This window comes from Hylobates moloch, unplaced genomic scaffold (genome assembly GCF_009828535.3).
Source record: "Hylobates moloch isolate HMO894 unplaced genomic scaffold, HMol_V3 SCAFFOLD_9, whole genome shotgun sequence".
NCBI classification, from domain to species: Eukaryota; Metazoa; Chordata; class Mammalia; order Primates; family Hylobatidae; genus Hylobates; species Hylobates moloch.
Window position 1 is genome coordinate 43,450,984 of NW_026652284.1, and position 26,022 is coordinate 43,477,005.

The 26,022-nt window shown below is 42.0% G+C and overlaps 2 protein-coding genes across 9 annotated transcripts in view; one reads left to right on the forward strand and one right to left on the reverse strand.

The window, feature by feature from the left end:
- Positions 1 to 1,572: 1,572 nt before the first annotated feature.
- On the reverse strand, positions 1,573 to 8,857 carry CHCHD7 (coiled-coil-helix-coiled-coil-helix domain containing 7). Of its 6 annotated transcripts, XM_032759738.2 has the most exons (6): positions 8,772 to 8,857; positions 7,698 to 7,845; positions 5,924 to 5,993; positions 4,104 to 4,202; positions 3,166 to 3,308; positions 1,573 to 3,042 (listed from the first exon to the last, which is right to left on the reverse strand). In XM_032759738.2, the coding sequence occupies exons 2-5, from the start codon at positions 7,754 to 7,756 to the stop codon at positions 3,204 to 3,206; spliced, it is 333 nt and encodes a 110-aa protein (XP_032615629.1). In that variant the 5' UTR covers positions 7,757 to 7,845; positions 8,772 to 8,857; the 3' UTR covers positions 1,573 to 3,042; positions 3,166 to 3,203. The 6 variants fall into 6 exon arrangements, with proteins under 6 accessions (XP_032615629.1, XP_032615628.1, XP_032615630.1 ...); XM_032759737.2 differs by having other exon boundaries at positions 1,574 to 3,308; XM_032759739.2 differs by lacking the exon at positions 7,698 to 7,845 and having other exon boundaries at positions 1,574 to 3,308.
- A 495-nt stretch (positions 8,858 to 9,352) lies between these two features.
- The window catches only part of PLAG1 (PLAG1 zinc finger), a 47,010-nt gene continuing 30,340 nt past the window's right edge, over positions 9,353 to 26,022 (forward strand). For all 3 annotated transcript variants that reach the window (XM_058444521.1, XM_058444522.1, XM_032759745.2), the window contains exon 1: positions 9,353 to 9,488. The gene's annotated coding sequence lies outside the window, so the exon portion shown is untranslated. The remainder of the gene's footprint in view (positions 9,489 to 26,022) is intronic.

The window sequence follows — 26,022 nt, forward strand, 5'->3', positions numbered from 1 at the left end:
ACCATACAATGGAATGCTAAAGCACTGATACATGCAACAACATAAATGAACCTTGAAAACATCAGGTTGTCAAAGAGGCCAGTCACAAAAGACCACATATTATATGATTCCATTTATATAAATGTCTATAAATAGGCAATAAGATAAAGAGAAAGTAGATTACCAGTTGCCTAAGTGTTGAAGGTTGGCATTAGGAGAAAATGGGAGCCAGGCACGCAGATACTACTCCAGCTACTCAGGAGGCTGAGGCAGGAGGATGCCTTGAGGCCAGGAGCTGAAGGCTGCAGTAAGCTATGATGATGCCAACGCAGTGAAGCCTGGGCAACAGAGTGAGATCTCATCTCTAAAAAATAAAATGAGCCAGGCGCGGTGGCTCACGCCTGTAATCCCAGCACTTTGGGAGGCTGAGGAGGGTGGATTACCTGAGGTCAGCAGTTCGAGACAGCCTGGCCAACACGGTGAAAGCCCGTCACTACTAAAAATACAAAAATTAGCCAGACGTGGTGGCTCATGCCTGTAATCCCAGGTACTTGGGAGTCTGAGGCACAAGAATCGCTTGAGCCTGGCAGGCAGAGGTTGCAGTGAGTTGAGATTGCGCCACTGCACTGCAGCCTGGGCGATACAGCAAGTCTCTCTCAAAAAAAACATAAAATAAAATAAAAAGTAAAATGAAAAGGGGAGTGAGTGCTAACGGGTACAGGGTTTCAGTTTGGGGTAATGAAATGATTACTTTCTAAAATCGATTGTGGTGATGGCTGCACAACTTCATGAATATACAAGATCACTGAATTGCATACTTTAAAGAGTTGATATACATGACATATCTCAATAAGGCTGTTATCTTTTTAAAGTCTTTCAGGAAGTCAAGTAATAGACCTGTCTTTGTGTGGACTCCATATGCCACAGTCCTAGGAGGGAGGCTCTGGTGATCACTCGAACCCTGCAGGCTAGTTCTGCCCCCACATCCAGCTTTGGACTGAGCTACCCCTTGGTCCTGAGCATTTAAACATTTCTCCCTTGGGCCAGGTGCAGTGGCTCATGCCTGTAATACCAGCACTTTAGGAGGCTGAGGCAGGTGGATCACTTGAGTCCAGGAGTTTGAGGTCAGGAGTTTGAGACCAGCCTGGCAACATGGTGAAACCCCATCTCTACTAAAAATACAAAAATTAGCTGGGCGTGGTGATGGGTGCCTGTAATCCCAGCTACTTGGGAGGCTGAGGCATGAGAATCACTTCAACCTGGCAGGTAGAGGTTCCGTGAGCCAAGATCACACCACTGCACTCCAGCCTCGGCAACAGAGCAGAACTCATCTCAAAAAAAAAGTTTCTTCCCCAATATCCAGAACTATAGCTCCCTACAGAGTGACACTGGTAAGCCAACTGCAGTTTTTTTTTTTTTTATGACAGAGTCTCGCTCTGTCGCCCAGGCTGGAGTGCAGTGGCGCCATCGTGGCTCACTGCAAGCTCCACCTCCCAGGTTCACACCATTCTCCTGCCTCAGCCTCCCGAGTAGCTGGGACTACAGGCGCCCACTACCACGCCCAGCTAATTTTTTTTTTTGTATTTTTAGTAGAGACAGGGTTTCACCATGTTAGCAAGGATGGTCTTGATCTTCTGACCTCGTGATCCGCCTGCCTTGGCCTCCCAAAGTGCTGGGATTACAGGCATAAGCCACTGCGCCTAGCAGCCAACTGCAGTTCTTGAACCTACATCAACCTCAACCCAGAGGCCCAACGGGCAGGAGGGCCTGGTGGAAGGCGGGTGTCCAAGTCTTTACCTGAAGTGCTCAGCAATAAGGTAAAGGTACTGAAAATAAAGACTCAACAAGAGTGGCATCAGGACAACTAGTTACAAGATGAATGTTGATATTGGTATGTACATTCAAAGAAGTGACATTAAAATTCCAAGCCCTTTAACAAGTGTGATTAAAAGTACAAAAATACTTCTTACACAGGTATGCATTCATTCTTTTCTGGTCCTATTTTAATCCATCATTTTTATAGCAGTCAATACAAATCAAAAGAATTTTGGAAATGATCCATTTTTTATTCAAATATAACTACATTTAACAATCAAGGTCATGTGGCTTAAAAACCTGAGCTTGGTTTTAGACTCAGACAGACAGTTCATTGTCGGCAGCCATTAAAACAATGTTCTTGACCCAAGACCACATGAAGAGAAGGACAAAAGCAATGTTCTCAAGTACACATTAAATTTCATTCAATAATAGTATGTCTTCATAAAACTACCATGAATGAAACAAACGATTCTAAAAGGCAGTGGGCACAAGGAGGGCTGCTTCACAATCTACCCCAGTCACCACACTGAATACTCGTATTGTGTTTATATCATAAAGTGAAGTTCTAGTCTCATCCCAGTGTTGAGTTCATCTGATGAACCCTGACCCTTTTCCCTGCCCAACTCATCCTGCAAATAGAAATCCTACTTCTAAGGGAATCCATTTGTCTTTCTTCCCATTACTGTGGTTCAAAAACTGATACTACAGCTGCAGAAGGCTACTCAATATTTAAGGATTTTAATCACAGAATCCTGTAACTAAGCCTTTCTTTAAAGAAAGACAACCAGTTCTTTTTTATGCCATTTATTTAGAAAAACCCACTTGCCCCTAGTGAATGTACTAACCTTATTTAAACAAAAATAAGTGAGGGAAGTAAGAACTGATTTGAGGAATGAGCCTGGGATCTGAGGCCTGCCACACATTCCTTACCTTCAACTTACCTTTCCAGTCTTCTCCCACCACTGCTCCACCCGAGATTCTAGGTGGAACAATCTACAGGATACTCTCTGAATGTGGTTCCAGCTTCCCTTGCCTCACACTCTTGCTCATAACATTTTCTTTCCTTGGAAACACTGCCTTCATCTCAGCCCCATTCAGTCTCTACTTGTTCACATCATACTCTTCTTTCAAAACCCAGTGGAAATGCTCAATTTCTCATGTAGCCTTACCTAACTCCATGCCTCCAGAAAGTCATACAAACTCATGCCACAGCACAGCCAGCAGCAACATACCATCGGCATGGCACTGAGAGCAAGCAAAAAGGACACGGGGTGATTTCACCGTCTCCACTTGAAGAACTTAAGGTCTGTCTGGGTAAGGGGTGTACAGTCTTAAATGTTACAGCAATCATTTATTAGAAATATTCACCTGCTTCTAGGTTATATAAACACTTTTAATGCAAACATTCAATAGGGCATCTTTCCCACTGCTCTCAAAATTTCATCTCTTTCTGCTGCCGTAGGCATAAATGGCTTCACTCCATTCTTTCTTCTCTGCATCACGATAGAATTCTGTGTACAGGCATTAAAATAAAAAGAAGAAGCCAAAATCAGTCATGTATTAAATGCTAACCATTTGCCAGTAATTTGCTATTGCTTCCTCAAAAACGAAATTCTAAAAACCAAGTTTAAGAAAAAAAAAACAAAAACCCCAAAACCTAATTATAGGACTCCAGATAAAGGTATTTAAATTATTAACAATTAAATAGAAGTAGTCATTCCCACAGGAATACATTAACAGCAATTGGGATAGGAATATACAAAGTACAAAAGTATATACAGTCCATCAAGAAGAGCTACTGAATAATCGTGAAATAAAACCAACAGTGCATTTAGCAAAGGGAAAGGAAATAGCTGGATCCAGTGGTTCAAGGAAACAGAAATTATATACCAATGTTTTCAGAAAAATGGACCATTTTAACTTCCATGGATAGCAGTGAGAGAGAAAAAGGCAGAAATGGAAGCCTAACATGATGTGTTATGATAAGGGAAGTTAAACATTCTGTTCATCTCCAGGAAAACTAAATTTATAACAAAGACATTGTTTTAGGGCTGCAGATACTTAAATGCCTACGAAGACCCACCTATATTAAAATTGCATTCTTATAGCTTAGAGGACGACGAGGCAGCTACCAAGAGCTCTCAAGGATCTTTCAGGGCTGAAGTAGCACACAGAGGATAAAGCTGAAAAGTTAAGTTTCCCTACAGCCATCAGTGGGAAAGCATTGTGGGTACTGACTAATTTTAGGCTTCAGTTTCAAGCCTAGGAGATGGGTTTTAACACAAAGCTAACCGATCTAGGCTTACCCAGAATCTCCGGCAGTTTTTGTACCTCAAGAAGTAAGTGGAACACCTTTCCTTGTCATAGTTATTTTCATCCAGACATCTGGTGGAAGCATCAGATTCCTTACAGACATAAGAGAGGCATCATTTAAAAGGTAGAATAGGATCAAAAAGCAAACAAACAAACAAAAGCTGCTTCCCCAGAAGCAAATAATGTGAAATAGTTCGTTTGTGTTCATTTTGATGGGTAGACTAATAAAAACTGGACAATCTCGCCAACTATCCCAGTATGCACTCTGCTCAGGCTAACACCTTCCTTTTTATAATATGGGCCAGTTTTCTGAATATGTGATCACAGGAATTTGAGCCAAATAACTGTGATCAATTAATCCAGTAACCATTTTAGTAAGAAACTGAGGCAAGGTGCAATGTGTTAAATGACTACTGCACAACTAGAATCAGAATCCATCTCCTGACTCACAGTACATCTCTCCTGCTTTTCCAGATTTTCACTTTGGCTTGAATGTTTGATCATAATGTTGGTTTCAAGATTCCAAGTAAATCACTAATAACTGGTCTACACCAAGGCAACCTAAATTAACACCATTCATCTCAATGCGTTTTTGGCTACCATTTACTCCATTATACAAATACACTATTATATAAGCAATTTTAATAGATATTACTTCAAAACCAAAGTCAACAACACAAGCTATAAATTCAAAGGAAAGTAGGTGCCACATGTGGATTAAATTTAAGCTGTGTGAACTGAAGTAGATTGAATAACAAACTTAAAAGTGAAAGGTATGATTCTGTGAAGTCACCTAAAGCAGGGGTCCCCAACCCCCAGGCCACAAAGTGGTACTGGTCTGTGGTCTGTTAGGAACCCGGCCAGATAGCAGGAGATGAGCAGTGGGCAAGTGAGCCTTACCGCCTGAGCTCCCCTTCCGGTCACATCAGTGGCAGCATTAGATTCTCATAGGAGCATGAACCCTATTGTGAATTGCGTGCATGTGAGGGATCTAGGCTGCAAGCTCCTTATGAGAATCTAATGCCTGTTGACACCCACCCCCTTCCCCGTCCGTGGAAAAATTGTCTTTCACAACACCGGTCCTTGGTGCCCAAAAGGTTGGGGACCACAGATCTAAAGGAAAGCTTTAGCTATATGGGTAGATAGCTTGCAACACATATCTAAGAAACACATTCTACCTAAACAGAACAAAGCTGAATTTCTATGCCAAATATTTAATGTATATATTTGGAAAATGCATATAACTAAACAGTATAATTTTCATGGGATAGGTATGATAACTACATTATTCAAATGTAGCAAAGCCACAAGTATAGCAAATCATACCAAATAAATGCCAATAAAAGCTTACTCTTAAAACATTTTGTTTATCAGATACCTTTGTGAAAACCTTTAAGCTTTAAATAGGCTAATTCTATTATCAGCCCATTACTCTCAGCCAGGTTGTCAAGGACATGATGATATTATTGCTAGTGAAACAATAAATGTCAGTGACAGTTTAAAAATATCATACCTTCCAGTTTTCCATGTTTGGACTAAATATTCTCAGTGTTACAGTTTCCTGTCTAGTTTTACAGTGACAACCAAATGCTTGCATATTATACAAATAAGGAAAACTAAAGAAAAGATGAATGTTTGTTAGAGAAATTATAAACATCTAAAAATGCTCTAGTTAAATAGGATATGCTGGCCAGCAATATTTTTCTAGAGAAACAACTTTATTCAACAACTGCAGAAAACAAAGGCCCACAAAACTAAAAGCAGCCTGTTTTTCCAACTTAACACCCATGAAAATTAAAGCAAACCATCCTACCAACAAGCAAGGATTTATGTCAGGATCTCTCAGCCTCTGTGTTACCAAGGGCATTCTAACAGTCTTCTTACTGAGGGTAGACAGAAAAAAAAATAATTATACAGTAGTTGACAGAAAATAAATCAATACATCTCAATAGCACTAAAAGTACCTGAAATTTTGATTTTGGCATAATGATCACTTAGTGAGGAACTTCATGTATTCTCTGTATTTTGTGAATAAAAACTTGAACGTGTTTTTCCTTTGTATTGCCATGCCTCAACACAAAGGCCATATATTGGATTGAAATGCATCTACAGGCCGGGTGCGGTGTCTCGCGCCTGTAATCCCAGCACTTTGGGAGGCTGGAGCGGGAGGGCTGCTTAAGCTCAGCAGTTCGAGATCAACCTAGGGGACACAGAGAAACCCCATTTCTACCAAAAATACAAAAATTAGCCTGGTGTCGTGCCGTGTGCCTGTGGTCCCAGCTACTTGGAAGGCTAAGGCGGGATAGCCCAGGAAGTCAAGGCTGCAGTGAGCTGTGATTGCACCGGTGCACTCCAGCCTGGGTGACAGAGAGAGACCCTGTCTCAAAAAAACAAAAAAGAAAGATAGTTCAATTATAATTCAGTTGTTTTTTACCCTTTTTTCTTAAGTTTAAGCAACCAAATGTACTAATAAAACCTAAGAATACAGTATGCATTCCAGCAATTACTTCCTATTTTAAACCAATTAGCGTACAAAATAAGAATGAAATTCAGTACAGCCCAACTTTGGCAAAAACATTCAACAACTGAAGTACCAGAGTGCCTATTTTATGGCCAATAGTAGGGTAGCCAACACACCAAAAAGCCAAGTTATTGCTTAGTTGACCTTATGAAAAGCTATACTGTTTCAAAAACAAAAGAGTTGAAATTTTACTTCCAGTGGCATCTTCTTTTTAAGTGATTATTTCCCTGCGTTGCAGGAAGTCAGGGAATGCTACTGTGCTTCAGTAATCTTCCAATTCAATTCCTAGAGATACAGCTTTGCAAAAGTTTAGGAGGCCGAGTCGGGCGGATCACGAGGTCAGGAGTTCAAGACCAGCCTGGCCAACATGGTGAAACCCCCTCTCTACTAAAAATACAAAAATTAGCTGAGCGTGGTGGCATGCGCCTGTAATCCCAGCTACTCAGGAGGCTGAGGCAAGAGAATCGCTTGAACCTGGGAAGCAGAGGTTGCAGTGAGCCGAGATCGGGCCACTGCACTCCAGCCCAAGCGACAGTGGGACACGCCGTCTCAAAAAAAAAAACAAAAAACAAAAAAAGAGTCACCCAGCCCAGTTCTACTATGGGAAAGATCAGGATGTCCAGGCCAAAGGAGACCAGCCTTTGCAAAAAGAGAATGGAAAAGGGTTTGGTTATTCTGGTGTCCATTAAGTAATCGCTGAATAATTTTATGATTTTCATTGAACAATACAAGAAAATATCAAGCCAACAGTAACAAATTAGCAAAAAAGAAATCAAGATGCTGTTCAATTAAATCTACAAGCTTCTTCCTCTCCTGAAGACAATTTTTTTCCACACTTGACTTCTTCCTAAGAGAGATGACGATAGTAAATAAGTTCACAGCTTTCTTTTTTACATCTATCCTATGATGTGAGAACACAGAACTCTTCTTAGCTATTCATACACCTTAGACTTAATAATCTCAACAAGGATCAGACAACCTTGCATTAAATTTAAGTTTCGTGCCTTACATGAAAGTATCCTACTCTATATTTTATTGTCAGTCAGAAATTCTTCAAAAATAATACCTAGGTAACATCACATATACCCAGTTCGAGTTTGGTGCCTGAGTTTCTTCACATTTCATTTCCTTTTCCTTCCGGATTCTAAATACAAGGCACTCTAAGTTTGGATTTCCGAAAGTCCCCTCCTTTGCATGAGTTCCTCGTGTATTAACTGGAATTGAAGAGGAAATGTCAATTTACAGTGAGAAGCGGAGCTGAAGTGCAACATCGAGTGCTCCGCTAAAGGGGCCTTATCTATTACTTTTTGAATGTACTAAACAAATGTTACAAGGCTCTCCTACTTGCAGAGGATAGCCGGAAAGAAAAACCAAGCAAAGATATGAAGGAGGGGCCACAAAACCATAGCACATTCGGAGAATAACTCTAAAATCCACTCCGAAGGGCAAACTGCTTAATAAAGCAGTTCCTGATTTCCCATCCAGTGGTTCACGTCCCCCCTCTCTAAGTAACTTTGAAAGGGCAGGGGGAAGGAAACGTTTCTGAACACGTTCATGCCCATACGCCCCGTGGTCGGAGCCCGGGCAGGGTCCGCGGCTCTGCTAAACCCGGAAGCTGCACACGCCGTGCCGTTAACCCACTGCCAGGTGCAGAGGGGAAGGGGGCAAGAAGTCATGGGTGGCCTGCCGGAGGTGGGAGGGCAGGGCGAGGAGAAACGAGGGGCGAACCCGAGGCCTCGCCGCCTTCTGCGATGTAGCCCGTCAGCGCCTGATCCTGGACGGCGCGCACAGGTGAACACACCTTGCTGTGCCCTGAGACCATGCCAAGAGAAGCAAGGGGCGAGGAAAACGCAGGGAACTGGGGGTGGGGCCGGCAACTGCGCTTCAGAGGCTACACAGGAGAGTGGAAGAACAACTGGGGTTGCCCGGACTAGGCAGGGGTCATCTTCCTCGCCCCCTGCGCGAACAGACCCGTGTGGCGGGAGGAAGAGCAACGGGAAGAGGTCCGCGCCGCGGCGAAGCCTGGCAGGAGCGCCTCCGCGCCGCAGAAGTGGATTTGGGCCCCGCTACGGCCCAAGGGCACCCCTCTCCTCCCGCTTTTCTGCGGCCGCCGCGGAGGTAGGGCGGGGGAACCACTCACCTCGGGCCTCCGCTTCGCCAGCACCCAGGCCGTCTCCAGCTCCAAACACGTCAATGGCTCACGCAGCAGGACCTTAAGTAGCGCGCATCCCAACTTGCTGCCCCCGCTCCCCGGCGGCAGCCCGCCCAATCGGCGCGCGCCGCCGCCAGACTGACAGCCGCGCGGGGCCCTGGGCCGCAGGGGCGGGCGGGCCTCGCCCCGCCCCCGCCTGGCGAAAGGAGGGCCGAGGCCGGAGGAGTGGGCGGGGCGGTGAGCGCGACCCCGCCCCCTCTTCCCCCGCCCCACCGCGCCCCCCAGCCGCGGCCCGTCTCTTAATACTTCGGCTTGACGGGCGGTGTCGCGGCCCAATGGGCGAGCCGGCTCCCGCCAGCGGCGGCTCCGAGTGGCCAGCTCCCGGGCGGAGCGCGCCCGGGGGGCGGGCGCAGCGGCGGGCGGGGATTGGGGGCGGGCCGACGGGAGGCGGGGGCGGTGGCCGAACAGGCAGGGGGAGGCAGCGGTGGGCGCGACGTCGGCGGCGGCGGCGGCGGCGGCGGCGGCAGCTGCAAGTTGGGCTGCAGGGGCAGCGCATACACTACAATGGCTGCTGGAAAGAGGCGTAAGGAAACAATTTCCAGGCCCGCCGCGTCCAGCCCGAAATATGAGAAAAAAATTATTAGAAATTCCGCGGGCGGTGTAGAGGCGGCGGACGGGCCGGAGGGAGGATGTTAAAGCCCCGCGGTGAGTTCTCCGGGGGTCCGGGGCGGCGGCGAGGCGTTTAGCGGGAGAAATATCAGGGTTATTTAAATTATGGGACTAGCCGAGGGGGCAGAGGAGCAGCGGCGGCGGCAGGAGGAGGAAAAGTTTGTGCTAGTCTCAGCCCCTGCTCAGGACCCCAGAGAGAAAAATAATAATAAAAAAAATAAAATAAAATAATTACGCGGGGCTGCGAGGACTCCCGAAGTCGCTTCTGACAGGGCAGGGGGCGATGCGGCTGGGGACCCGAAGGTGAGGTCGGTGGGAAAAAAAAAAAAACCTTTATTCAGGGTCTGGAAAGTTTGAAAAGTTTTCCTCCTCCTCCTCCTCCTCCTCCTCTCTGGTGCTGTGAATATTGTGACAGCGGCAGCGGCAGCAGCGAGAGCGGAAGACATTAGAGACCCGAAAAATAAGGGAAAAATTAATATAAATTCAGTTTTGAGAGTAAACTTTCCGCATTTTCCACCAAAACATCCCGGGAGAAGGTCGCTTCCCAAAGGGCCTGGCGGAAACCCGCAGTCGGCAATATTTGGGGGGCACTTTGAGTGACTTGGGGTAACTTTGCCCCTTTTCCAAAAGAGGTTTTTCTTTTCTGGAGAAATGAATTTGTTTTTGCCCTTTCCTCAGGTGGGCAAGCCGGGGTCGGGGTGCGGGGTCTGCAGGGAGGTGTGAGCCCGGGGTGTGTGGCTGCGAGGGGGGGTAGGGGGAGGGGGTGCTAAATGAAAGCAGGAGATCGGCACAGAGCAGGGACAGCTTGTTGTCAGTATCATAAACAACCAAAATGGAGGGAGAACTCAGGCATATAACCAAATAAAAATTTTTAAAAAATCGCAAAAAATCCCTAAAAATCCGGGATGCTCCCCCTTTTCTCGCTAAAGGTAAAAGTATGTACCGCCTTTCCCCTGAAGTCCATTTTGACTTTGCAGGGACCAAGGAGTTAATATTTATTTATTTTTTAAAACTTTCGAAGGGCAAAAGCCTTTTATAACTCAACCGACAATGAGAAAACGTGAAAATCCGATGCAAGAGAAGCAGGGGGAGCGAGGGGGGAGGTGGTAGTGCAGAAACTGCTAAACTTATTGGTAATGTGGACTGATCTGAGATAAGATAAACACTATATTTGCTATTTTATAACTCTCTTTTAATGATCTTTGCGGGGTTTTTTTGGGTGGAAAAAAAAGTGATGCCATTTTCTTAATAGAGTTAATATGTGTGATTGGAAGAATAAACCTTTCCGGCTTTAGATTGCATTTTCGTCGCATTTATGCTTCAGGTTTTGTTAGTGGCTCCCTCCTTTCTTTAAACTGGGCTCTGCAGAGGAGGGATAGAGAGGTGATGGTGCTCAGAGAGGCTGGAGTGCAAGGCTGGAGTACCTTTTGGGGAGGGGTGTGGAGTTGCTTGGTTTCCCCCTTCCTGACACGTTTGCTTCACCTGTTCATCCTTCCTAAAGAATGTTAAGCTGAGGTTTTCTGGTTTTATGTATATAAAAGGATGATGTCTCTTGCATCACATTGATGTTAATGGGAAAGTGCTGCTGATGTTGGTTCCACGTGGGATATGGGACAGAGCAGGGCATTTTAAAGGGACAGCTTCTCTTTTCTTATGGTTTTCATCACCTACACAGAATCACTGTCTGAGGACCAAAAGCAGAGGTGCTGGGAGGGTGTGGTGATGGAAGAGCCTTCCCTTTCTGTTACTCCAGTGCACCCACCCATAGGAGTGATGGAGGGACAGGAGGGATAAACAGCCTCAACCGAAGATGGATATGTGTATAGTTTGTATCCAAGCTGTTCCTTTGTGTAACAAGCCCTCCCAGGAACTTTTCATGTTACATTGCTTTGCTTTGGAAGCTGATTTTGGAAGGAATTGTGGAAAAATGGAAATAGTTTAAGGTGTGCGGTGTAATGGTATAGCATTATTGAACAGTTATGAATTCTGTGCAGTGAGATCAAAGAGCTATGTATGCCCATAATGTGATTTTACAGCCATTTTGTAAAAACTGTAAAATACCTAATATTCAGTTTGGCTTAAGGTACATTGAGGACTTCTGGTTGAAAATTACAGAGTGGTGAAGATTCTTTAAAATTGTAAGCAGTAGGCAATTCTTTAGGGGGAAGGAAAGCACACACACCAACACCATGGAAAAGTTTACACATCCATTTTTAAAGTCCATCCTATACATGGGCTGTGACTTTGCGCCTTTGAAATGAAAAGATGTTTAAAATCCTGAGCCCTATGAGTTTTCATTTTCTAAGTTGAATTTATTTGTGTTATTTAACAGAAAGTGTTTACTGACCATAAACTACTATCGGCTTTTATGTTTTAGATTTCCGCAATATTTTCAAAATTTAAAATATGTAAATTGTTAGCTGTGCTATAATGGGGATTAAGGTTAATCTTCAGTAGAAATTACTTGTGTTCCATTTTCCACAGGTATATGGAGTTTCTGAAATAAATCCTTATTTCCTTTTGTTTTTATGATTTATAGACATGGATTAAAGTTAGAGCTGAATTTTCAGACTTCTTATATAGAATGTTTTTTCTTGCCCTACTGTATAAACAAGTTATTATTTTTGTAGTCTATTGTATGTTAACTTGTGTTTACAACTGAGTTCTTCCAACTTTCTGTAAATACCTCCATACAACATCACATCGGTAACGTGTTTGAGTACATCATCTTGTGGTTTCTGATTTTGGAAGCAATTACAACTTTCTAAGAACTCATTAAAAGATTAATCTCATCACCCACAGTTAAATCAAAATTGATTGGAAAAGGATTAAGCTATCAATAGAGAAGGGAAACTCCTCCATGCCCAGTGATCTTCTGTCCAGAGGTTTCAGAATGCCATTAAGACTTACAAAGCCTTTTCATTTTATCTTACGTTTTCATTGTATTTTGGCTCAAAACAGTTACATTGTCTATAAGTAGTCAGAATTATGCTGTGCATTTAAAATAAATGAGACTTAGATCTTGAATAATTGCCACTTTGACAAACCAGATACTAATATCAATAAATTCAATCTCTATAAAAAAAGAAGGAATTCAAGTTCTGTTAGATCATCGTGTTATTCAGGTTGTTTGGACACTTTATGATTGGTTTATTGTCAATCTAAATAAAAGTGCTGGTATTGTGATTTTTTTTCTTCCTCTCATATAGGGTGGTGTAAAACTTTCTTCATGTTTGTATTTTATGCAACTAGCTACTTGTCTGATTTAGAAAATGCACTCAGAGTGCACCAATCTAAAATCTGTAATCGCTTAGAGAGTCTTATTTAGATGGGGCACAGCACAATATTTAATTTGAAGTGATTGTACTGAGGTTTCGTGATGCCTTAGAAATACTACCTGTTCATCCTTTTCTGAAGCTACTATTAAATTACACCAATATACAGAAATAATGTCATGATATTGTGTACTCAAAATCTTTATTTCAGTTGGAATAGGAGAAACCTCATATATTGATAGTCTTATTTTAAATTTATATGCCTAATTTTGCTACTTGAAATTCTATAAAGAATTTAGCTGCTGTGGAAGATTTATAAGTGTGGGCTAATATTGACACATTCTATATCTGTATATTATTACCAAAATATTTTAGTGAATAATAAATAGATAGAGCAAAATAAATTAGTGAATTTGCTTTATCAGTATAGTTTTAAAATTTGAAGGGTGCTATTTGTGTTTTAATAACATGCACAGGTGGGGGTTATTCCTTCATTTTTAATGTAATCCTGATTGTCACTATGTACATTTTGGTTTGATATTCTGCAAATTTTCCTTTCTAAGGATTAAATTTGTTGTTTCCTAAATTAAATGTGATGCTCCTGTCTTAAGTGAGATTTGGAAAGCCAGATAACTAAAACATATATCTATAGCTATCTTTGAAGTTTTGTTTCAGTAATCATTTGCCTCTTGAGCTGTGTAGTCAAAATAATTTTATCTAAGAATGTTTTAATATTTTTTCTTTAGAATCCTGTTCTTTGAAAAATTAAGATATATAAAAAATTACCGGTTACACACATCCCCAAGGAAAAAAAACTTTTACTGAAGAAACTTACTTACATTGCTTGGAATACATATTCTTTTTGGTGTGTTTGCAAGTGTATAAGAAATATTAATTTTTTCTCTTTATATTGATAACATCTTAGATTCTTTAATTATTTGAGTAAGGGAAGAGTTTCAAAAGGAGAAAACTGAATCTGGTCAACAAAATCCAAGGTAGTGAATATGATCAAGGTAAAAGGGCTATAAATCATCCCTTGAGCCATTTTTAAATGTCCTAAGAACCTGATAAACACCTTTTCTGAAACATTGAATACTTTGAAACTATATCAGTCACTTCTGAAAAACAAAGGTAGACCTTTAGTTTCTTTAGTTTTAGCAGGAATTAATATAGGTAGTATATTTAACCAATTAGTAAGTGTTTAGGTAGTCATGGAAAAGTATTTACAAATAAGTAAAATATGAATGCAGGATAAATCAGATTGATTAGCTGTAACGTTAACCTGATTTTAGAATTTATGCATGGGAATTCTTTTCTATTTTACCATAAGAATACTTTGGAGGTAACTAATTTTTGCTTTTTGTATTTTATTGCCTAAATTTTTTGAAATGCTCAAACCTGAAATCCACTGTTACTACTTTTCATTTATATTAGGTTAACTTTTATATCTTATTTGCAAATTTCATTGTAAAATATCATTTTAGAAATTAAATTAAGATTTTTAGATTATAACATTTTATGAAAGTATTGAGCTATTAACATTTGAAGTTATAAGAAATGTATGTGTATGAAAGCCTAGTAGAAATTATTACAGGGACATAATTTGATTTTTACTTTTAAATCGATTAGCCTGCTGCCCAGAGGTTTGCTTTATACTCACTGTTTATAGCTATCCCTGCCTCCTCTTTACAGGGTGGTACTGACAAGGATATGGTGGTGTGGAACTTCCAAGGGCACTTGGGTATTTTTGTTTTCTGATTTTGCGTATGTATTGGTGTTTGTTGTTAAGAATTTTGCTCTTTTAAAAAAATGCTTATCAGAACATTTAAAAATTTTATAAAACAGAAATATCCTACTTTTTTTAAAAGGTGGTGTGATACTGCATTAAAATTGTTAGTATTTAAAAGTCCCTGGATGTCTTGTAAACAGAGTTACTACAGGATCATGGTATTAAAACTAACCACAGTGTGTGTTGGGAATTTGAGATGAGTACCTAAAAAATGTGTGTGCATGTGTAGAATGAATGAACTTACGCAGTTGTGTCCTAGGTTAATAGGACAAGAAATTTGCTTGAAATGTTTCCTTACATTTAAAAGTGGAATCTTCTTAATCTAAAAACATAGAAAACCTAGCAATGTGAAGATGTTAGGAAGCAAAAATTTTTTTTGGTGCCTTTTAAAAATAAGAATTTTAAAAAATGAAAGTATATAACAATAAGTATGGACTAAAATGTCCAAAATTCATGGTAAAGAATTTGGTAGATAAGAATTTCAGAGTAAAATAACAGTTGTGGTAAATTAAAAATTCATCTTATGTGAATAAATAATAACCAACTACAGGGCAAAAGTTAAAATTTTGCCTTAAAAATTAGATAATTGGGGAGATCTACCAAAGAATATTTTTAATACCAATTGCTGGTTTGATAATGACCTTTTTAAAATAGATCCCCAAAGCCTGCCTTCCTTCTCTTCTTAGATTTGAATTAAACTAAATTAAATTCTAAGAATAATTTGTAATGGTTATTCAGAATTTTTTTAAATAAGAAAAATTACTTTCTGCTATTTTTATAAAAGATTTTAAAGATTATTTTAAATGTGTGTCTTCATGAAGTGTCCTGAGAAAGTTAGAAATTATTGAAAATCATTTTCTTCATTATTCATCAGAAAGCTTAAAACTTTAAGTTAATGAAATAAATTTTAAAACCTCAGTCTAAGAATAGTTTGCTTCATGGACTTTTTTAGAGCAATTTAAATAATTTGTTACAGACTTAGTCACATTTAAAAAGCCTTTCACAAGATAATGATAACATTTCACCAACAAAGTTCTTAATTTCTGGTATGTTTTTAGGTCTATGCTGCCGATTAAAGGAATTTTTTCTTTCCCATTTATTAATTAGCAATTGCTTTTCTGAAAGAGTATCTAAACTTTTGGTATTATCTTCTGGGATAGAAGTTGCCTTTAGTATTAGAAAATATTTTGAGAGTGGAGGGGGGCATCTGTTCTTAAAAGGCAACAGAATCCTTTAGAGATTGTGAAGGATGTGCCATTAGAGAGTCTTGAACTCTTTCTTTTTGAGAATGAGAGCCCCACTTTAGCCTTTCACTCATTAAATATTTGAATTATTATTGCAGACCAATATTGGAATTGCACATACACATATTGATTGTGATTTCCTATATTTTTGTTTCTGAATGTGATAGTATTCTCAGAATAAGTGCTACATGTAAAAGGCTGCCATATCAGTTTTTAAAAAATTATTTCTCTTTAACCAATGGTTAGACATTAGAGCCCTTTAACTTTAAAATACATTTTTGGAGACTGTTAAACTAGAAATCAATTAGCAAATGTGGAATTTAGCCCCTTTGGCTCAAAGGCAAAACTGGAAAGTGTCATAATCAATTTTATTCCCTTGAAGATACATTAGTAAATATTTATTGAATTGTTCTTGATCATGAGAATTTTAAGAAATTAAACCTGGAAACTTAAGATAGTTCAAGTGTACAGGTTCAAAATAACACCGGTTGGATTTTAGTCTACCAGATTTTCTGAGTAACTTGATTTTTTCTTGTATTGTCTTAATGCTGGAGTTACATAGAGCTCACATCACTTTTCATCATACCCTGAAAGAGTTATAATAAGTAGGTTTTATTTTTATCAACTTTGGGCAATGAAGGGAAAATGCTGTTTTATTATATATGAGCACTTTCCTTTTCTTAAGCTATCTTCTGTATTTCCTAAACATAATTTATTTAAGCATTGCATTCCATTGAAGAGAAATTAGCTCCATTATTCTATGTTACACAATTGGAACTTATAGAACAGTTGTCACTTTATGTATTTGGATTGTTATGACCTTATAACCTATTATAAATAAGCCTAAAAACAAATATTAATATGACCAGCATATCCTATTATAAATAAGCTACATCTCAAATATGAATTTGTTTTCCTTGCACCTTTAAAATTGTTTCTAAATAAATCTGAGAAAATGTTCTTCATGTGTTTTGCTAATTTGTCATAGACTGAGGTAATTTAATTGTATAAATTTCAATCTAGATTTTTCTCTTCTAATATTGGTAGCATTTTACTTGATGTTTACTATTCAATTTCATAGGATTTTAGCATTAGAATAGAAATAGATGTATAATAAAATAGGTTAATTACACCAAGAGTGGTGGAAGCAGCTCTACTAGTTATTTGGAAGATTTTTAAAACGTTTCAAAGAAGGAAAGGTTCTGTGATGATCAGGCACACCAAACAGGAGTTAGTGACATTTTATGTTTTTCTTTATCTTGCTTCATAAAACATGAGCATTCTCAGAGCTACTGTCACACAAACAAATAACTGATTTAACTATGCTGTATGTTAAGCACATCTATCAGGTCTAGCTTTTAATGTAATTTGCTCAGTTTATTGTTAAGAAAAAGGTGTAAGACATTTTTTCAGCAATAATTTGGCATATATTACGTTTTGAAAGATGCTGTATTAAAATATATTGTCATATTTGCTTACCCAAATCAAAATGAAAGTAAACTATCAAGTAATAGGCTTAATTAGACATAGAATGAAAGCTTTAAATATTTAACTGAATAACGATTTACTGCTGAAATATACATAATTTTAATTCAAATAGTTGTTTTTGTATCTGAATCTACTTTTTATGCCTAGAAGTTTGTAAACAAAGTACAAAAAATACATATAAAATTCTGTAGAAGTTCGTAAGCAGCTAGCCTTTAACAGTTAATAAATTTATTAATATTTTTTCAAATATATGGTCAAAATTACTTAAAGATCATGATATATTCAATTATTTTCATTATTTTTCAAAGAAAAGTAGTGACAAATAGGTCAGTACTTGGTTGAATGTCTGTTGTATTTAAATTCTTAATTATCAAGCATTTAATACTTTTAATAGTATTTCAATTTTTTAAGTATGGTTACAGATGTTTTTCTTAAAAGCCCTTCTTTTGGGAAAGTATAAACTAATGTCTGTACCTCCTACGTCACAATATTGTTGTTGAGAGATTGCTGATAGACAGTTATTTTAAAACTTTACTTCTGTAACTGCTTTTATTTAATATGTTCTCAAGATCATATTATTCTTAAATTCCTATCTGGGAGCACTTTTAATCATAGCCTGGGTTATCTTTTCAGATGTATACCAGAGATACAGTTGCTCTACTTAAACATTAGATTTCATGTGGTGCTTGAATTTAATTGTTCTTAGTTCACCTTTTATCCATCAGTGCAGGGAAAAGTAGAGAAAGCAGTTTGTTGTGGGAGAAGTGCAATTGATCACATTCAGAGGCTGACTCATAATAGCTTTTGTTCAATGCATGATACTTTTCCAGAATTAAAAGAAATTTTTTAATTAAAGCCAAAATACCCGCATGTCTAAGTTTGTCCTAATCAGATTTCAGGCACACTTGTGTGCTCCCATTGGCCCTTCCAAGTGTTCTTGCTGTTTGCATGTGTTTGGTTCTCAGTGCTGCCACCCTGTGTATGGCAGTGCCTTACGTAGACTAGTTTTCTGTGCTTTTTAAAATCAAGAAATAACATCCAAAATCACTTCTGGAAAATGAGCATATGTATTAAAATTAATATAAAAATCATTGTGGTATACTCTGGTTCTATGTTTAATGCTCTACTAAAATCTAGATCTTTTTTAAGTTGCACAGTTCAGAAGTGTGGTCTTCAACTGCTAAGTATAAAATTCAGAAAATTTTAAAGATCAGTAACTTTATTTCATCCATCATTTCACTGAAATAAAGTAGAATTAGACAAGTATTTTAAATCTAGCTTGAAATTGATCAAATAAGAAAGCAGAGGTTCTGATCCTTTAAAGATGAGATGTTACAAAATTTTTTATTTCAGCCAAGTTTTAGTTAAAGGTTTTTCCTAGTAAAAACAAAAAAAAAATGAGCACAGAAAGAAACTGTTTATGTTTAAAAGAAAAAGAAGTCCAACTTGATTGGTTGAATTATTCCCTGAATCGTTAGCAACATGACTTTTATAACTCTCAAAATATTTTGAGTATTAATGCTATGCTTCAGCCGTAAAATACTTTGGCTACCTATCAGTCTTTGCTTTTACCTATATTATCTCATTTAGTTTTCACAGCAATCTCATGAGATAGGAATTACAGGGATAATGTGTATGCAAGAAGCAATAATGATTTCAGAAATTGGAATTCTGTTACTTTTTATAAGTAAATCTTTAGAATGGACAGACCTATAGCAGCTAATTATTATATGTTATTTGGGTAGTATAAACCTAACTTATGTCCATATTGAAGTTCATATATTTAAGAAAAATTGTACATTCTTACAAAATGAAGATTTCAGGCATAGAGTTGACAGAGTAATTCAAGTTAGAAAGTGCTAAATGTCAACTTATCTTTAAGCTGTACATAAGGAATTGGGGAAATTTATCAACTTATTAAGCTAAAGGAGATTTTTCTAAAGATATAAGCATAAACTTTATCTCATAGTAAGGCTCTTAAATAGGTAGTTTTATTAATTTTGGCCTTAAACAAATTTGTTGCAAAGCTGTCTGATTTCAGAATAATGAATAAACATTTTTCCCCAAATTTTTGAATGGTCTTATTTCATTAAACAATGTAATTCTACATGATGACAATTGAAAATATTGCTTTAGCTTGGTTAATTTTAGATGTTAGGCTTCCAAGCTAGAAATGCCACTGATGATCTTCCCACCCAGGAGAGTTAAAAGAATTTAATACAGTATGTGGTATTGTCCCAATTACTAAAGAATTCCAAGTTTCACATCTCCATTTTGTTATTCATGTAATCTCCATGGGTTTGGGGGATTTGGGGATTTCTCTCTTCCTTTGTGTCTCCCCTATAATAAACACATAAATATTCCTTAAATTTATTTTAAAATAAAAATGTGATTGACACGGGAAATGTGGCTAAATGTTGAATTGGGAGAAAAAGAAAAATTTTTTAAACTTCTCTGCTTTTATGCCTTTGGATGATGAGTTAATATATAAAGAGATCCCAGAGCATTATTTTTTTAAATGCTAAATGAATGGTAAAGACAGTAAAAATTATAGGTGCTCAAGGGAGGGAGAGGTGGAACTTGAGATGGGCTTTGAAAAAGGCATGAGTTAGGAATCGGCAGAAAGAAGCAGGGCTGTTCAGGTGAGAGGAATGGTTTTGGCAGAGGTTAGGAGACAGAGAAGACCAGTCTGACTGGAGAGGATGGTTTGCAAGGCGACCGTTCAGGAGCAGCTAGAAAGGTGTGCTGAGATCTGATTGTGAAAAGCCTTTATTACCAGCCTGAGGAATGTGCACTATGTGCTGTGGAAGGCATTGTAGCTTTTTGAGCAGAGGAGGATGAATTAGGAAAGTTAAGTTGATCCAGAGTCCAGAATAAACTGACCCCATGGATGTAAGACTAGAGTTACAGAAATGTGAACATATTCCACATCGGAAGCAGGGCCGCTGCATGCAGAGGTCTCAGGTCTTTACCACTAGGTCCATTCTGCTAGCAATTCAGACTTCAGCTATTCTGTGAATGGCGCTACCATTTTTTTAGTTCCCCAGTCATGGAACCACCTTTTTCTGTATTCAGTTGGAACTTCCATCATAGGTTTAATATTTGTGTTATAGAGACATTAACGAAGTGGACACATAGAAGAAGTTAATACCACTTGGGGGAATTAGACTCACAGAGGAGGTACCTGTAGAGCCGAGAATCGGGGGGAAGGCCAGGGAATCCAGGGAAGGATGCTTGGGCCCGCATATGCAGCACGTACCCATTCTTCTGCAGTTGAGTGTCAGGGTGTCAGGGGTGAGCAGAATGATGGTGGAGAAAGCTAGAAAGGGAGACGGGCCAGGAGGCATCAGGTCCCGAAGGCCACACAGAAGGGGTTTTATTCCGTTGAGAGGGCACCCACTGAGGTTCAGAGCTGGGTCTTTCATGGTGTAAATCCACTCTTTCACCTGCGTCTCCATTCTCTCTCCTTTTGCTCATTCCTCTCACCAGTGATTGGCAACATCTAATGTTCTCCTATAACCCTCTCACCAGATGTCTAGCTTAGCTCCCAGAGAAGACTGGGACTGTCAGTGCTGTCTTTACCTCTGGATTCCTCTGTAATGATGGCCAGCCCTCCTGTAGGGGAGGATCGGGGGGGTGGGGTGGCAGAGATGTACTGCCTAGTGCCAGGAAGGGTTGGTCTAGCTGGGGAGGCTGGGCCCCAGGGCTGTATGCCGGGGCTACTGGAGCCAGCCGGTTACTCCAGCCCCTCGTAGGTGCTTGTATTGTCACTCACCCCTCCCATCTTGGAATTTCCCATCTCTTCCTCTCCGCTTGCAAAATATGCTCAGATCTTCCCAAATCAAAAAAATAAAATACACCTTTGTCGTCATCATCCCCCTTCCCTCAGTACCTTTCTCTTCATCAGTGCCAGACTTTCTGGAAGAGTGGTCCATGTGCTGTCTGTTTCTTTCATCTCCCCTTACTCTTTAGCTATCCTGCCCCTTCATTTTGAGTCTGCATTTGAAGGGAACATCCATCAACAGCCTCCCAGGTACCAAAGCTGGTGGCATCATTTCCATTTTATCCCCACTTGCCTTTCTGCGGGATTCCACATGTTTGGCAAACTCCTGCATCTCTGACTTTTCTGGCTTTGCTGTTCCTTCTCTGGCACCTCCTTTGCACTTTGGTTGGGTGGCACCGTTTTTCCACCTGTCCCCCCAACCACCAGCATTTTGGCATTCCCCAGGGTTCGCAGCATTCCCCAGTCCACTTCTCTCAGTGTACACTTTTCCTGAGCACGCGTTCCCACTCCTGCGGTACCTTTAGCTTGCAGCTTCTTGCTAATGAAGCCTTAGTCTCTACCTCTCTAGAGAGAGGGCCTCCATGTCTCTTTTCTGTTTACACTAACATCTCCACATCTATGTGCAAGACACCTTTCCTTTCATATCTTATTCATTCAGCAAATTTTACAAAGTGCCTGCCACACAGGTCAAGTACCATGCTGGGTACTAAGCCAGGCCCCACCCTCAATGAGCAAAGGACACAGTAGTTAGTAGAGTTCCCTTGGGGTGCAGCAGGCAGCATGAAGGAATTAAGAAGGAGTTCAGAGGTGAGGAGTCCTGGGGGCCGGGGAAGAGGGACCCTAAGAGACAGTGATCAGGGGAGACCTCTTGATAAAAGTCCTTTATATAAAGGCCTGAATGATGAGAAGGGGTGGGCCACGAGTGACCTGGAGGGACGCTCCAGACAGAGGCCCTGAGGTCTGGAGGAGGAGCCCTATGTGCTGGAGGCAGAGGGAGCGAGATAGGGGACCGGGCAGAGAGCCATCTTGCTGGGCTGTCTTGTAACCTCTATGAGGACCACTGGCCCGGAGTGCAGCAGAACTCCAGAGCAGAGCAGGGGTTGTCCTTTGCAGGGTGGCTGTCACCTCCAGCCTCATCCTCATCTGTGCTGCCCTCTGCACATGGCTATAGGACCTGGATGCTCCCATCACCTCCTTCCTCCCCTGCCCCTTTGAGAGGCGTGTTGCTGGGGCACCCGCAGCCTGCCTGCCTCAGCTGTGGTGACCCCTCTGTGCCTGCACAGCCACGTCCTTCTCACTGGTCCTGGAGCACCGCTCCATACCATGCATGGGTATGCAGCTTCCTCTCGGGGCTGAGCCTTGGAGGGCAAGGACCGTGTGTTGTCCTCCACCCCGCTTTCTCTGTCTCAGAACCGGCACACGGTAAATTCCCGGAGAGGGGTGCTCTGTTTTCAGGGGCAGTCCAGAGGTTTGATTGTGGTGAAGGGAAGCTAGAGGAAGCCCTGAGCAGCAGTTAGAGGCTGTGTGATGTGGGTCGTCCATTCCAGAGGGTGTCTGGAACGACATGAATTCCAGGGAGAAGTCAGTAAGAGGAGGCCTGGGATCACTTCTTTGGAGTCACTCAGCCCCTTGTTAACTGTGAAGTGTGGAACAGCAAGGTTGGGAGAGAGGAGGTAGTTAAGTTTGTCTCTGCTGCTCCCTACCCACCCTGTTCCCTGCTCCCTCCATAGCTAAGCCCTGCCCAACAAGTACAGACAGACCTCCTGACCGCCACCAGGCCAGCCCTCACCTGCAGCAAGCCTTGTTACCGTGGGGGTGGCAGAGACAACTACACATGCTCCAAAGAAAGACACAGATGCATGAGGGAAAAGGATGCATACCCCCCAGAATACCCAGAGCAGGGGAGACCCACAATCCCAGACAGAGAAACACGTGGACCTAAGCACAGTGGGCGTGGGAGGCTGTATCTGTCTGTGCAGGTATGTGTAAATTATGTTTACATTTATATTTCAGGAGAAAGCCAGTGGGAGAAAGACAAGCACAGAGAAAGAAGAGAGAAATACACCCAGTTCACACCCAGAGAGGGGAAAGAGATGCACCAGCAACTCTGACTCTGTCTTTCCCCTGCTTGAGGGGAGACCCCAAAGCAGGGAAAGACACTGCACGCTCACCAGGATAGGCTGGGAAGAGACACTGAGGACACCTGGACTGGGGGAGAAAGTGACACATCCAGAAGGTGGAGGTGGGAAAGACAGATTCCAGGATGGGGGGGAGAAAGAGTTACACTCACGCCAGGATGCGAGCAGAGACGCACTCACTCCCACGGCGGAGGGAGACACACAGTCCCGGATGTGAGGGCAGGACACCAGTCCCACCAGGATTTGGGGAGAGAGGCACACATGCTCAGACGGGGGTAGACACACAGAAGCATGCAGAGGTGGGAGAGAGAGACAGACCCCCAGAGTTGGGGGGAGAGACAGAAATACACGCCAGAGTGGGAGGGACCCAGAGATCCACAAACATACACAGCCCTGGAGGGGGAGAGGAACGCGCGCGCGCGCGCGCGCGCACACACACACACACACACACACACACACACACACACTAGGGAGGGAGAGGGTGCCTGCACCCCATGTGGGAACACAAGACAGAGCAACTCCAAAGGGAGGCGGCACATGTGTGCACACACATGCACACCCCCACGCATCTGGATGGGGTGAGGGGAGAGAGAGACATGCATAGAGGAGGACGCACACAAGTGTACGCATGCCAAGAGACAGGAGGGAGGCCCACACCCTTGCAGAGGAGTTAAGACAGGCCAGGTGAAGGACAGCACACCAAGGGCAGTGAGAGGAGACACACGGGTTCACGAGATGTGCACACACTACTCGTCCATGCCTGTGGTACTTGCACCATCCCCAAGACTTGGGGCAGGAAACGCTCGCGGTGCCACCCAGTTCTGACTGACATGTCCTCACACCCCACTGGGTGTGCCCAGAGAGCCAGGTCTGAATGGCAGTCAGCGCTTGGCCCCTGAAAGTACCTGAACTCTTCCTATCCTCCTCAGGTCACCCATATCCAGACAGAAGGTCACGCTAAGTCCCTTTACCCTAATTAAAATGCTGGAAGTATACAGCGGAGGCATCACACACTCATATAGCCAGTTCTGTCCTCTGAGTGTGATGTACACGCTTGAGAGTACAACAGTAGAGTGAAGAACCCCTTGGTTAAACCAATACAGTAAATGCTGGTGCGTCACCAGGTTCCACAGTTAGTGCCTCCATAGCCAGGCTTGTTTCTTCTGTCCCGTACCCATGCCTGTCCCCATTCCCTCGGGCTTGTTTATTTTCCTGCGGGTGTGAAGTTATTTCGTGTCATTTGTATATTTATGATCATGTGCCTTTGGCTCCTCAGCTCCTTCTACTAGGGATTCTCTTTTCCCCTGCTCCATAGACAGCACCTTTCTGGCCAACTCTGGTTCCATGGCACTTCTGTGCCCCCAAGATTCCCCTGTGGTGCCCATGTTATAGCAGTGAGCATGCAGCTGGCTTGCCTTGCAGTTAGGTGTGTCCTCCCACACCCGCGGGACTAGGTCCGTCATCTTGATGTCACTGCTCACCTGCACGCAGCAAGCACTTGGGAGGTTTTGTGAGACAAGTGCCCCGAGCTGTAACAGCTCAAAGGAGAGACTTGTGTTGCCCATCTTGGGCCCTGTCTTCTCACCAACCCAGGGTTCCCTGGGCACTGGCCCCCTCCCGGCTTGCACCGTCACCTGTTCTCCCACAAGAAGCCAGGCGCCTTGAGCTTCAGGACCTCCTGCCTCCTTAGATTTGGGCTGAGGTGTCCTCAGGCCAGGGAACCTGCTCAGTGCTCTCTCCAGCCGCTGGCTATGAACTTTGGGCCTCCTCACATCTGTCTCGCCCCCTGCAGTCTTCACCAGCCCTGGACGCTGGCTTTCTGGGTCGTGGCTCCACCACCACCCTACCCCAGCCTCTCTGGCATCTGTCCTCTGCATGTTCTCCCCTGTTGGCCCAAGAAGGCTGGTTAGCTTCCATGAAGAGTGTAGGTGGTGGGCCAGCTAGCTCTGGAACAGACCCCGTGAACTGGGAAGTGACTCCCTTATGTGGAATAATAGTGCTGTCTGACTGAAGTGCTTGCCCTGTGCTGACTGTTCAGGGCACCTACACATAGTGATGCCATTTATCCTGGTAATGGCTCCCTAACATGGGTATTGTCTTGATTCCCAGTTATAAAGGAAGAAAATGAGCAGAGATAATTCAAGTCACTAAGTATTAAATGAGATAATGCATGAAAAAAATTCTCAGCATAACACCTGGTTCCATTCAAGTGGTCAAATGGTTTTTGGTTGTTTGTTCTAAACAAGTTTATTCACTCTATTTCATGAAATTTTGGCTAATAATGATGATAATAATAGTCTCTAATAGAACTAGAAATCTCTGATAGTCATTAGGTAACTTTACCCCCCAAGTTCACTGAGAAAATTGAGTCTATCAGATGTGCACCCTCAGCAGCTTCTTCTCTCACCACCCACCTTATTTGCTTTCTAACCCCTCCTTGTCTTGGCTGCAGAGGAGCTCTGCTCTTCTGCCCAAGGCTCATCCACTCTTTCACTGTCCCATTGAATATGGGATTGTGTTTGGTCCCACTGACTTCTTCCCTTCAGCCAGTGGAGGTGTTCAAGATTCTCCAGACCAAAACGGTTCAGAGTCTTCACTTGTCTCTGCCATCTCCGTTCTCTTTCTCCTACAGGCCTTCACGTCTTTCTCAAACCACACCTGGCAGACTCCTGCCTCACCACTCCCCCAAAGCAACTTTGGCAAAGGTTTCATGATGGCCTCCTGCCGCACACGCACGCTGCACCCACATACACACATGCCACACACACACACGCCACACACACACACACACACACACACACACACCCGGTGCTGAGTCCAGCAGATGCTCTTCCAGTTCCTCCACCTGCCTG

What these genes read in the sequence shown, in the direction of transcription:
- CHCHD7 (XM_032759738.2), bottom strand. Translation starts at nt 7,756, where the DNA reads ATGAAATGTGAAGAAACTCAGGCACCAAACTCGAACTGGGTATATGTG. An exon ending in GTATATGTGATGTTACCTAG is followed by an intron (nt 5,994 to 7,697) that starts GTATTATTTTTG and finishes GTCTACCCTCAG; the next exon opens with TAAGAAGACTGTTAGAATGC. An exon ending in AAAACTGCCGGAGATTCTGG is followed by an intron (nt 3,309 to 4,103) that starts GTAAGCCTAGAT and finishes GCCTGTACACAG; the next exon opens with AATTCTATCGTGATGCAGAG.